The 13,836-nt window shown below is 44.9% G+C and overlaps 1 protein-coding gene and 1 pseudogene across 1 annotated transcript; both read right to left on the bottom strand.

Annotated features, from left to right (window-relative positions):
• Positions 1–457: 457 nt before the first annotated feature.
• On the bottom strand, positions 458–893 carry LOC106699225 (annotated as a pseudogene).
• Positions 894–9,879: 8,986 nt separating this feature from the next.
• LOC102422223 (PRAME family member 12-like) lies at positions 9,880–11,442 on the bottom strand. The gene is made up of 2 exons (XM_023764704.1): positions 10,740–11,442; positions 9,880–10,442 (listed from the first exon to the last, which is right to left on the bottom strand). Exons 1-2 carry the CDS (start codon positions 11,440–11,442, stop codon positions 9,880–9,882), a joined length of 1,266 nt encoding a protein of 421 aa, XP_023620472.1.
• Between the last annotated feature and the right edge of the window lie 2,394 nt (positions 11,443–13,836).

Consider the following 13,836-nt stretch of genomic DNA (forward strand, 5'->3'; position numbering starts at 1 on the left):
ACAAATGTTAAGAGAATCATCTGATATTTCTTTACCAGTCCCTGAAAATACTTTGAAAAGAGCAATATCATCACAAAATGAATATTGAGAATCCTAGGATAAAAGAGAGCAGATGGCCTTGTTATTTATTTCTGAATTTCCTCCACAGGTTTCTTGTAATGAGGTAGCCCAATCTATGCTTGACCACATCCCGAAAAGGTAAATACATCCCGTCAAAGGGAAGCCCATCCTCCCTTTGAAGAATTCAGGTGATTGAAAGTGTCTTAATTATATTATTGTGACAAATTCCTTTTCTCTGAGTCTTTCTCCCTTTTGTTTTATTGTTTTTAACTTTATTTATTTTACAGAGCCTGCCATAGGTTCATTTGTACAAATTGCACAAGAGGACACTAGCTCTATGCTGACAGCAGTCCAGTCACACCAGTCCTTCTGTCCTCACATCAGCAGACAGAGGTCTCTACTCTGGAGCCTTGGTGGGGGTCTGGTACCTTTGGGAGCCTGAGCCTGAGCTGGAGCTGCAGCCACGGACTGGGGCTTGGTTTGAGCCCTGGCCTTGGACTTTGGCTGGTGAAGCCTGAGACGCTTGGTGATGTGGACATGAGCACGTTTCCCAGGCTTGGGGTGGGCACTGTAGGCAAGTCGACTGAACTTGCAGCTGCCACTCTTTGGGATCTTGGGCTTGACTTCCTTGGGCTTAACGAGAGCTTTGTTAGCCTTGGCATGTGCATTCATGACCTTGGCACGGTTGACCTGTATCTTCTTTAGGCCCTTGTTGTTGTGCTTCTTGGCAAAGTGATGTTCCTCAGGAATTTGGAGTCTACCCCCTTAAGAGATTCATATCTTTGTGATTGGGGTTTCTTGATGCCATTTCTGTGGTTCCTGGACTTGGTCATATGTGCACAGAAGCCCACAGCTCCCCAAGTGCCTGGGACCAGACTTTTAGTTCATTATTTTAAAGGAACACAAAATAACTGAGTGTCCCTTATTGTGGCTAACTATCTCTTAGGCTCCAGGCATCCAAAGTGATAAATACACATCCTTGTTTTCAAGAAGATTATAATTGAGTGGACAAAGGGAGAAAACCACAAACTCCCCAAGGTTAGGGCTGCATCTTATTCATCTGTAGTTTTAGTGAGTGGTAGAACAGCTGGCACAAAGTAGGCACTCAGATATTTTTGATCAAAAGAATAATTGCATTGCTTTTCTCTGATTATGTCCCATGTCAAACTCTGGGACTTTCTGGTCACCTTGGGTGATGACTAGAATTCTAGCTCCCACTTCTTGCTCTCTCACCTGACTCGCAACATCCAAGTTTTGTAAGGTATTAGCACTTCATCCTGATTGGTCAAGTCTGCACATGTGTCTGTGTAGTGTCTGCCTGAGGTCCTCATTCTCCGTGGCCTGATTCCAGTGAGCCTGGCCTAGACAGAGACTCTAGGGAGCATTTGAAAACTTGAGCGTCTTTGCAAGACATCCCCCCCACTTTGGAGTTAGCACTTTTTGGATGTTCCCCCCCCTAGGGAAAATGGGAAGTAATTTTTTGCTGAGCTCAGTCCGGCCAGAGAGATAACATAGATATGCAAAGAACCCAAGACAGTTGTGGTGCCAGAGAAGGGATGCACATTGGCCCTGGAGTTGAAAGAAAGAGTAAAGTGCAGTATTAGTGGGCTGTCCATGAGTCTTTTACAAGGCCAGAGGCAGTGCACACCTAGAAGGGGACATGGTAAAACCACTGGCACATTGCTCTCTAGGTAACCTGTGTCAGAGACTCATTATTGTGTCAAGCTCTCCCTGGAGGATTCATTCACTCATTCATACAGTTGCTGACAGGAAGTCAACTATGTGCACTGCTATAGATGGGGAGCTGCCTCAGTGCCTAGGACAGTCCACATCCCTGCTTTCTAATGGGGTGGGATTGAGGATAAACAAATAAAATACCTGTAGTTAGGCCTTAGAGATGTTAACATCAGAAAGCATTCAAACCTGTAAAGAATTTTTGTGAGTTTATTTGAGCCAAACTGTCGACAATTGCCGAGAAGCAGAAACTCAACATATTGGGATAATGCTCTGGAGAATGGTGTTGTGTTTTTTGTTTTTTTTTAACCTGTTTTTATAAATTATCATCAACAGAGGATACGTAAGTGGGTTACATGAAATCCACTGGTGACAGATTAGGGAGGTGAGAGAAAGCAAAGTAGGGAAACCTCTGGGATTGGATAAAAAGTAAAATGATAGCTCGACCAGTGGGACTTTGTGGTTGAGTGTTGACCTATGAACCAGGAGGTCACAGGTTAGGGCACATGCCCAGATTGCAGGCTCGATCCCCAGTCGGGGGGAGGGGGGGGTGGGCATACAGGAGGCAGCCAGTCAATGATTCTCTCTCATTATTGATGTTTCTATCTCTACCTCTCCCTTCTTCTCTGAAATAAGTAAAAATATATTTAAAAAAAAGAAAAATGAGAGACATATGCTTCTTTTACATAGGTGGGCATAGGATAGTTAACAGTCAACAATCAACACCATAACAGTAACAATGAAGGAATTTGTGGTCTGTGCCCTGGTGCCATTTGTTGTGCCCTGAGGGGTCCAGAAAAAGGGAAGTTACAAGTTACCCTGACATTCCACAGATATATTATCTTAGATGCAAAAAGACAATAGGCTCAGTAAAGATCGAAGTTGATCTTTGTCTGGAAAGATACCAGCCTAGTACTTGACTACCCACTACACACTGCTTTTTAATGAAAAGGTTTTAATTTCAGACCATTTTAGGTCTATGAGTTTGCAAGGCTGCCAGGCAGGCCTTTCCTGAGTTAGTCAGGTTAGCATGTGGCCCCTTTTCATCCACAGAGACCATAAACAAGGATGATATAGAGTAGGCAAGACAGGGCTGGTTGGGGAAAGCCTCACAAAGAGGTGATGTTTGAGTTGGAACTGAATGACAGCCGGGGAACCAGTACAATCTGGGGTCATATAAGCAGGTTGATGAGCTAGACATGATGCTAGACTCCAAGAAAAAGTGCACCAGGGAGAAGAGAAAAAACTGCGCCTCTAGACCTTCCCCTTTTCCCATTATTTAAGAAATACAATGGCATTGGATGGCTAGCATCTAGTTAGAAAGATCAGAGTTAACAAATAAAAGTATAGGACACCCAGCCCTACCGGTGTGGCTCAGTGGTTGAGTGTCAACCCATGAACCAGGAGGTCATGGTTCGATTCTCTGTCAGGGTGCATGCCTGGGTTTTGGGCTCGATCCTCAGTAGGAAGCAGCCAATCCATGGTTCTCTTATCACTGGTGGTTCTATCTCTCTCTCCCTTTCTTTGAAATCAATAAAAAACATATTAAAAAAATACAGGACACACAATTAAATTGGAATTTCAGAGAAACAACAAATTATTTTTTAGCATAAGTGTGTCCTAAAGAAAAGAAAAGATTAAAATTCTCTGTTGTGGAAGCAAATACAAAAATGGATAGAAGAAAGGAAGGAGAGAAACAGGCATCATCTCTCATTAGGGACTAACCTCAAAGGGGTTGACCTCCCCTCAGCTTTGCAGAGACGAGTCGATCCCATGGTCAGTGATGGACCCAGGCCAAGGTGCAGAGGAGGATGGGTGAGAGAGAATGTGGGTGGCCAAGCTGGCTCTTCCCCCTTCCAGGACCCACTATAGAAATGAACAGTAGGGGATCCCAACCCTTCTCCTGGAACCAGCATGGCGGGGGCAGTGGATCAGAACAGCTGTTCAGAGCCAGGGCTCGGGGTCAACGGAGCCATGTACCTGCTGGGGTGCCTTGGGCACGTTGCTGAAGATAGCAGTCCCTCATCTGCCTAAGGCAGTAAGAGAAGACTTTAGCCCCAGGGATGTTGAGAGGATTAAATGAATGAATGCAGGGATAGGCAATGGTAAAATTCCAGGCCCACAGTAGCTACTTTAGAAAAAAGAATTCTAAGAAAAGAGAGTATCTGTTGCTTCTTGATCACACTCTACTGCGGATGACTTAAGACCAGGCAGCAAGTTTGAGGTGGAGCCCTGGTTATCAAAATGGCCATCCAGACCACAAAGCTGAATTATCTCAATTACGGCAGCAAATTCCTGTCGTGGTAATGAATCACAGGGTGCATGCTCACAGATGCAGGCTCTGGGCTAACAAAAAGCAGACACTGCCATAGCCTAATGATGCGACGTGTGTAGCAACCGGGCCCGTAGCCTGGTTATACAGCACAGGCCGTAATGAAATCCAGCTTCTTTGTGGAATATTTTCCCTAAATGATAAGGCTTTGCATATGGCTCTTGCCCCCAGTGTAGCAATGTCTTCCAAAGCAAACAGTATAAAGGTTTTAACTGAGGCTGGAAAACGAAAGCTTGTCTCAGTCTAAGAATGGCAAAGCCATCTGCGAGGAAAGCAGCTTCGCGATATAAAATACACAGAACTGTGTTGCTCAAAATAATTTAATCATAAAGTACCACTTCCTGGGTCTGAAGAGAAACATTTCTTTTTGGCCGTTGGAGCTTTCTGGAGAAAGGCGCTACATATCTGCAGTGTGGTCATAGTGATGTTGAATTTCAAAGAGGAGAAAAACAATGGATTTTGGCAAACAAACACTGAAGAGATAATCTCTTCAATTATTTGCAGATGATTTTGAAAGTTTTTGTTAAAACAACTTTGATGAAACAGAAACATGGCCATCAGTTTGATGGTAAAGAATCAGATTTTGCTGTTTGTGTTTTATTTTGAACACATTTAATAAATGAGGACATTTCTGCTCCGTGAGAGCAAAGCTCAAAAGTGGCCATGTGACGAGGAGAGCTAGCAGTCAAATCAGGCCGCACACAAGCACATGTCTGTGTGACTAGGTCCACATTCCCTGGGGAGAATCTGTGTGTAGGTCTTTTTTTTTTTTTTTAAATAGTTTCTACTAAGTACTTTTTAAAAAAATATATATTTTATTGATTTAAGAGAGAGGGATAGAGAGCTAGAAACATCGATCAGCTGCCCCCTGAACACCCCCTACTGGGGATGTGCCCGCAACCAAGGCACATGCCCCTGACCGGAATCAAACCTGGGACCCCTCAGTCCACAGGCCGATGCTCCATCCACTGAGCCAAACCGGTCAGGGCTGTGTGTAGGTCTTTAACAAACACTCATTCACACACATTTCCCCTTTCGAGTCTCTTTCAGAACCACTGTCTAGTAATCAGTGATGGCGAACCTTTTGAGCTCGGCATGTCAGCATTTTGAAAAACCCTAACTTAACTCTGGTGCCGTGTCACATATAGAAATTTTTTGATATTTGCAACCATAGTAAAACAAAAGCTTATATTTTTGATATTTATTTTTATATTTAAATGCCATTTAACAAAGAAAAATCAACCAAAAAAACGAGTTCCTGTGTCACCCCTGACACACATGTCATAGGTTCGCCATCACTGGTCTAGTTAGTTCTGGAAAATAGATTCCAATATTGCTCCAGCCATTGGCTATAAGGTCGATCTTATCCTATTCTAATATTAATTGATGCTTTTTATTTTTAGCTTTTCTTCTTACACAAAGTATTGCTCAGTGAACACACAGGGTTTTAACATGCCATATTCCATGTTTGAAGAACATTTTATGCCATCCATATGACTGTCCTTTAGCCATTATGAACTTAAATTCAAACTTTTAGCTCTTTTAGACATAAAGGGTGTCCCAAAATTCACGCAAGAAGTAATTTTGATAGAAAACACAGGTTTGTAATTAAAAATTGTAAATTTTTATTGATTCATAAAGTATATGAATTTTGATGAGGCTCATTTTCATCTTGATGGCTTGGTTAATCGACAAAATTGTCACATTTGGGGTTCAGAAAATCCATGAGTGATTGTTGAGAAACAAATGCATCCACAACGTGTCACTGTTTGGTGCGGATTTTGGGCTGGAGGCATCATCAGACCATTCTTCTTTGAAAATGCGGCTGCTCAGGCAATAACGAAAGAGTGCGTATGTGCCAGCAAAGTCATGGAGGCCATTTACCCGATATGCTATTCCATACATAACCCTATACTGTATACTTTATGAATCAATAAAAAATTTACAATTTTTAATTATAAACCTGTGTTTTCTATCAAAATTACTTCTTGTGTGAATTTTGGGACACCCTTTAGATCCACACGAATATTAACAAAATCAGTTCTGTGCATTAACCAATAGTAACATATTTTTAAATGGGTCTCTGAAGGAAATAAAAACACCTTCAACATTGTATTTGGCATTTATTAACCTGAAGAAGGATAATCCATATGGGCAAAGGTAATCCTGCCCTTCTCCCTCCTCTCCCCTCCCTCCCCGCTCTCTTCCTTCCCTCAGCTTGCACACTCATACACCTGGACATTCTGTGACACATACCTCATTTTCACGCTTTTGGAAAAAGTCCACATTATTTTGAGGACATTTTATAAGATTTCCCCCTAATTATCCATTTCGTAAAGCAATATGCATTCAGACCTCCAGTTAGCCCTCGTGTGTTCTGTGTTCTGGCTGGTGCTTGGTTCAATAACTCACTCAGTGGGCTTGGACAGAGGATGATTTCTGCATCATAACTATTGCATTGTGCTTCTGAATTTTCAGAGTGCTTTCACATAGATCATCCTATCTTACCTGGTGACAGTTATGTGAGCTACTACTTGTCAATATACCCAGGAAGAAGTGAGGAATAGAGAAATTGCATATCCAACAGCCCTACCTCTGATCCCATTCATCTGGCTGTCACAATGGACAGTGGTCCTCAGCCCAGGCTGCCCAGCAGAATCACCTGGAGTATTAAAAAGCCCAATTCCCACACTGCCCTAATGATCATTCCCACCAAGCCTAATGATCAGAATTCCTGGGGCAGGGTGGGGGCACGAGGGGAGAGGGTGAAGACCAGGATCAGGAATTCCAATGTGCAACCCAGGTTGAGACTCGACTCTCTAGATCAGTGGTTCCCAACATTTTTATGGCCATGCCCCACCTAAGCATCTCTAAAATCCCGATGCCCCCCTCCCCCCGTGACATATAATTCTTATTATTTAAAAAGTGAACTCCTAGTCACATGGAGGAAGCCTAAAAGGCCATTAAATTGGTCTAAACAAGTTTCTAAAGAACATGGCATCCATGAAAGAGAAAAATAAAAGAACGAAAGTTCAGTTGAAGTACTGAGGAAGAAATCACTAAGAAATTGTTAAAAAATAATAATAATATGAAGTGATAAGAAAAACTAGCAAATAAAGTTTCAAAATACAAAATAGAGAACTGAAATGCATAAATATGTCACAATATATATTTATATACTATACATGAGGCCCCTAGAACCATAAGAAATGCAAAAAATTCACTGTTAATAAGTTATTCTTGAATCGCTCCCCTTAAAAATCAAATTGCCCCCCTGTGGGCATGCTCCCCACATTAGGAGCCACTGCTCTGGATCAAGTGCCTCCTTTTCCCAAGTATTCATTAACCTGTTAATACATCCCTGATTCCACTCTCTGAGCTGAATTGGAAATGTACCCTGAGGACTAGGACCCAGAACTCCAACTGAGATTTTATTGACAAAGTATTTTCTCTAGCTGTCATCCACCATTTTTTCTTTGGTTTGCCTTTTATGTCAATGCCAGATTTTCTAGGCGCCATTCTAAGAAAGGAGGGTGGGGTTGGGGTAGCAGTCTCTCTTCCCGTCATGAAAGTTAAAATCAGTCTTTCCTCTCCGGGTGATGAATCAATGCCTCATGTTTCTGGAAATATTACAGCATTCCATTCAGATTTTAATCTGGATAAGTCACAGTTTTCCTCAAAATTCACTATTGAGATCAGCTCAAAGACTCGTTAAAATTTTGTTTACCACTGCTCTTCAGTAACCTACTTCACACATGTACCTTTGGCCCTGTCAGGGGGGGAGCCCCTTCTGCTGCTCTGTGTGCGGAGCTCTCTCTCCAGGGACCAGCAGCTCCAGGTCTTCAGGCTGTGGTTTCCATGAAGGTGTGGGGCTGGTCTTCCTTGCACTGTAGTGGGCCTTTCACTGCACTCAGAACTCCAGCACTCTGGAGTCTGGGAGACTTGGGCAGCTGCCTCCCACATAGACTCACTCTCCTCAGGGAAAATGCAGGTGGAAGCAAACTGAACAGTTACCCCTCAACTCATGGGTTCTCAACCATCTGTTAACCCATGAGGTCAATACTGCAGCAATCTAAAGCTTGAGAAAACCAACCTTCTGGAAAACTCCAAGAATACATTTTAGGGAATCTGGCTCTACCTTCATGTTGTTAAAAATGATGAAAGAAAGCAATCTAGATGATACAAACCAACTTTATTTAACACTTCATGAAGTGAACAGTCTTTATTTGGAGAACTGCAAAATGGGGCTGAAGGCAAGAAAATTTTATAGGATAAAAATATAAAGAACAAGGAAGATAAAAACAAGAACTATCTTATTGGCTGGGGCCATAGCCCACCTTGTTTGGGGCGAGAAGGAATAATGAAATAAGTACAGAGCCCAGAGTTGGCTTGGTGTTTGGGGACTGGCTGACTGGATATACTGTGTTTCTGGTCAACTGGAGCATTTACAGAGACACAAAAGTAATCTAAGTCTTGGTTTGCAGGATGGGCTCCATCTTGGGCCTAGACATTTATTTCAACAATGTCCTGGATCATACACGGGTACATTTTCCATTGCAAACTGGAACTTGAGTATTGACCAATGGGCATGCTTTCTAGCTTTACATATTAAGATTCTGAGACTCAAGAGTGATGTGACTGAAGAAAACCATTTTTATTACTTTCTTAGTTTTATGCACAAAATGGTATCCAATGAATAAGTAGGTTTTTAATAGGTGATTTGTACATATCAGCAAAAATAAACACTTGGTCCTCTAGATGGGTTCCAGTTTTTCAGTAGCTCTGGACTTCAGCACGTGGGATAAAAAGAAAGCCAAGCCATGGGAGTGGGATCAGCACTAGGATTCAAGCCTCTGGCCACTGCTGAAAGCTCTGAGTCCTGCCCTAGTAGTGCCCGAGAAAGCTGTCTGTACCTAACAGCCTCTTTCTGACATTTTCTCCCCCAATGGACCTCCCTTTCATTTTATTTTATAGTTATTTATTTATTTTTCACACCATGGAATACTATGCAGCTGTAAAAAGAAGGATCTCTTACCCTTTATGAACAACAGGTATGGACCTGTAGAGCATTGTGCTAAGCGAAATGAGCCAGTAAGAAAAGAGAAATATCACATGATCTTACTTAAAGGTGGAACCCAATGAACAAACCAGATAAACAAAATAGGTCCAGAGGCATGGATGAATGGAACGGACTGACAAATTTCAGAGGAGAGGGACAGGAAGAGATTAACCAAAGAACATATATGCATCTATGCATAGCCCATGGACACAGAAAACAATGTGGTGAGGGCCTGGAGTGGCATGGAGGCTGGGTGGGAGGAGGCAAATGGGGGGAAATGGAGGACATCATAATACTGTCAATAAATGTACCACAGTTTTTTTTTTTTGCCTTTGAAATTGTCTTTATTTCTGAACATTCCTTTATAACCATCCTCCCCAGGATTGACTCCCACACATACAGCTGGAGGCCAAATATCTATCCCCGTCCCCAAGCAAATCAGGTTCATGTTTCTGATTGTAGGACACTTTGCCTTTGAGGTCCCATGAACTCCCCAACCTTTGCCCCTGCAATCCTGTACCCAGGCTGGGTCCCTCCCTTTCCCCATTCACACTGAGCATGAACCTGAAACGTGAGTGCCCCCTGCATAATGCACCCCGGTCAGAGGTTTCAGCTTCCAAAGGCCCAGAAAGAAGCCTTTGCTGGGTGCACCCAGTGAGCAGGGTCACTACAGGGGCACATCACGGGCTCCATGTCATGAAAACGCCACCTCATAAAACTTCCTATGTCTAAGATGCCTGGTAGCAAGCTGGATGGTCCTGGGCTGTCCTAACTCCCTCAGTATCCCCGTGAGCTCAGCCTGGATCAGGGAAAATCTCTCATAGTTGACAGTCCCTTGGGTCCTGTAACACTCCAGGGGGATGGGGTACATCTCGAACTCTAAACTGCGCAGCCCGGCTGTGTGGCGCAGCAGCTTATTCAGGGTGGCCACGGGGAAGTTGTTCATAGAGATGCTGAAGAATCTGAGCTGGTGGCAGCGGCTCAGGGCAGGCAGGATGGCCTCGACTTGGGAGTCCGCCATCCCACATTTATCCAGACCCAGGTCCTGGAGTGTGGATGCCACTGCCTCCAGCAGAGCTCGGAGGGGCTCACTGAAATCCGCAAGGCTGAGGCCAAATAGATGCAGGATCTTCAGCTGCCTGAGGTTCGGGCACTGGAACAGGTGTGTCAGGTCTGAATGCGTCAGCTGCTGGCAATGTGTTAGGCAGAGTTTGTCCAAGGGAGTCTGCAGGCACCTGAGCATCTGGTCCAGACGGCCTGGGAGGAAGGAGGGAGAACGCATGTAGAGCGCCCGGAGGTGCTGCAGCCTGAGCATCTGAGAGAGGAATTGGGAAAAGGATCGCTGCTCCTCCTGCTCCTGCCTTTCCCACTCCTGCTCCTCTGCCTCCTCCCGCTCCTGCTCCTCCCTCTCCAACTCCTCTTCCTCTAACTCCTGCTCCTCTTCTTGTTGTTCTTCTTCCTCTCCATCCTCCTCCTGTTCTTCATCCTCTTCCTCCTCATCCTCCTCAGCCAACTCTTCCAGGAGAAAGAGTGTCTGCAGGTTACTCATCTGACCCAGGTAGAGAGCAAGTGTCCCCAGGGTGGTCAGGTCCCAGGTGCATTTCACATACACCTTCTGGATGCAGTCCAGCCTCACCCTATCCAGGACCCTCCTGACCCTCTGGAAGGGCACCTCAGAAATCCTCAGTGCCTTGCAGCATAGGTGTAGCAACCCTTTCTTCTGCTGGGCCCATTGGATGATGTGCATGGAAAACTTATCCCGGTCTCTCTCATTGAAGTTAAGGTCTAGGAACACCTCCAAGGGAGCCAGGGGATGCTCCATGTTGGGGCTGGAGCTATGCACAGTCACTGGTCCTGTCGGTGAGCAATTCTCGGTGCTGACTCCAAGCCACATATCCCAGAAGTTGGCACCCGTGTTCCTTAAATCCAGCACCCGCAGTTTGCACCTCCTGGGCCGAACCTCCTGGGCAAGCAGAACGTCAAGCGCGTCAAACATGGCTTTTAAGCCGGTGGCCCTGGTTGGGGCATGATCAGGGGGACGCTGCATCAGGACCCCTAGAGGGAGGACAGTGAAGGGCCAGGCTTGGGCCAACGCCTTCAGTAGCTGGGGGTGGCGTCCACCACGGTAGGCCATTACGAACAGGTATGGGAAGAGCTCAGCGGGCAGGTACTCCAGAGCTGCAATGGCCGAGGCCTGGTCCCTCAGCAGGCGCTTTGCTGCCAGCTTCAGGAGTGTGGGTGGCGTGCGGATGCTCATCTTCAAGGTGCTCAGAAAGGAATCCTGCAGAAACGTCTGCTGTGACCCGGTTAGCTGGGGCTCAGATCTCAGACCTGGTGGAGAACCACGCACTGACTGCAGAGCTGGAGGACTCTGAATCTCTCCTCTGGTGCCTGAGGTTTTTATACACCTTCTCAAATGCTAACATCCAATCAGAACCCCTAGTATAAACCCCATAATCCTAATGGGATTTATGCGTTTCTCCCTATCAATTGATTGACCCAGATATCCGTTTAGGAGAGAGAAAGTTAGGGAGGGGCAAGGTTGAAGAATGGCTCATTGATTCCTTCCAAAGGCACTGACTGAGGTGGACGGATGGCACATAGTTATCATACTTGGTGTGAGAGAGTGAAGGGTATAATGGGTTCCTGATGTTAGAAAGGAAAAAAACACAACCTGAGAGCATGGTTGCTGGGATCTTTAGCCACATTATAGTAATCCAAATTATCCACAGTTAAAACAGGCGAGAAGACAATGGTGGCATTCCCAAGAAAAAAACAAATGTGTCCATGCATGTAGTTGTCACTTAGGTTTTATGTCAGGTGACACAGCAGATCATGGAGCTCATGATCAGGGAGCAAGCGGTGGTCATTTGAGGATGTGGGGGGCCCTTCACACCACAAGGCTTCTCTGAGGGAGGTCAGGACAGAATCACCATGAGAAGTAGGGGTCAGGGCTGGGCAGTGTGGGGCTGAGCCATCCTAATGGAACCCTGTGAATGACCAAGGGCCATGTAACAGATGGGTGTTTTTCCTTGGAGAGAAGAGAGATGGAAAGACTCTTCTCTGGGTGAATTTATGATTTAAAAGGAGACAAGCTGGAGGGCAGACAGTGCCACCCTAGAGGGCAAAGGGAGAGATTCCATCTTCCGTCCCTCTGAAGGAGGAAAAGGGTGGGTCTCCTCTGGGAAAGATGAGATTAGCTCAGCAACTGGGTGGAGAAGATTAAATCTAAGAATGTGATTAGAGGGAAAGAGGCCAGGCCTGGGAGTTAGACATTTTTAAGCCCCGAGAGGCACTGAAGGCAGATGCATGGGCTCTTTTGGGATCTTGGAGCCTGGGAGAGAAATAAACATGGGCCAATCACAGGTAACCCTGTCACATCATGGCAGCTGCCACGAGGTGACGTTTATCTGCGGGTTGGGGTTCTTCCACAGAGAACCCTTCCCAGGTAGCAAGTGCCTTCCCTCACTACATAGTGTCTCCATGGCCCCATTTCTGCCCTCAGGGCACCCCTTCACTTCACCACACCCCCAATGATCTCCCTTATGACCATTGACCCTCAGGTCCCCTCTTTAGTAAGCCTGTCCCCCAGTATCACTCTGTTCTGTATTTGTCTGACAGCCTGTTGTCTGCTGGACCAGAGGCTCGTTGAAGCCAGGGAGGAATCATGGCTCCTTAGATCTCTGCTGTGACTGGGTTGGCTGGGGCTTAGATCTCAGACCTGGTGGAGAACCACGGCACTGACTGCACAGCTGGAGGACTCACCACCAGTTTTTTTTATCCACTCATCTACTGATGGGCACTTGGGCTGTTTCCAAATCTTAGCTATTGTAAATAATGCTGTTATGAACATAGGGGTGCATATATTTTTTTCCTGATTGGTGGTGTGGGGTTCTTAGGATACATTCCCAGAAGTGGGATCACTGGGTCATAGGGCAGGTCCATTTTTAAAGTTTTGAGGAAACTCCGTACTGTTTTCACAGTTGCCGCACCTGAATACCTACCTTCAGGAGGAATTGCTGGGACGGGCATTCATGCAGCTTTCCCTTCCTGTAAATAGGAAGTGGGAACCCATTTCTGGCCCTGCTGGCGGTGAAGGCGAAGACAGTCTCGATGAGCTATTGTCTACACAGGGACTATCAGATGTTGTTCAATATGCTGTTTTCATCAATGATGTGTAGACTTTGCTGTGCTTTTTAAACATTCACTGATTTTTTTACCAGTGAGCCTGGCTCTTGTTTCCCCTTATCCAGATTGACCATCTGGACACCTTTTCCCCTTTTCCCTCAAACTTTCTGCTCATATCTTTTGCTCATTTGGGCAGAGTATTATTTTTTCTTATAGATTTACAAGAATTTTTAAATTTAATGATAAGGCTAAGCTTTTTATGACATGTACTTTGCAAAAATTTTCCCATTTCATCACATGCTTTTAAATGTTTTTCTAATAACTTAAAAATATATATTATTTCTTAAATGTGCATGGTTTTATCTTTTAATCATTTCCCGTTTGGCTTCTGTGGTATATTCCTGGGGAGCACCTCACTGTGTTAATAACCACGGGGCTTTTCTAAGTTGGTAACTTTATCTCCTGTAATGGGAAGGCTTTTTAAAGAAAAATCTCGACTATTTCCACATTGAGCATGATACTG

Source organism: Myotis lucifugus, unplaced genomic scaffold, assembly GCF_000147115.1.
Source record: "Myotis lucifugus unplaced genomic scaffold, Myoluc2.0 scaffold_343, whole genome shotgun sequence".
In the NCBI taxonomy this organism is placed as follows: Eukaryota; Metazoa; Chordata; class Mammalia; order Chiroptera; family Vespertilionidae; genus Myotis; species Myotis lucifugus.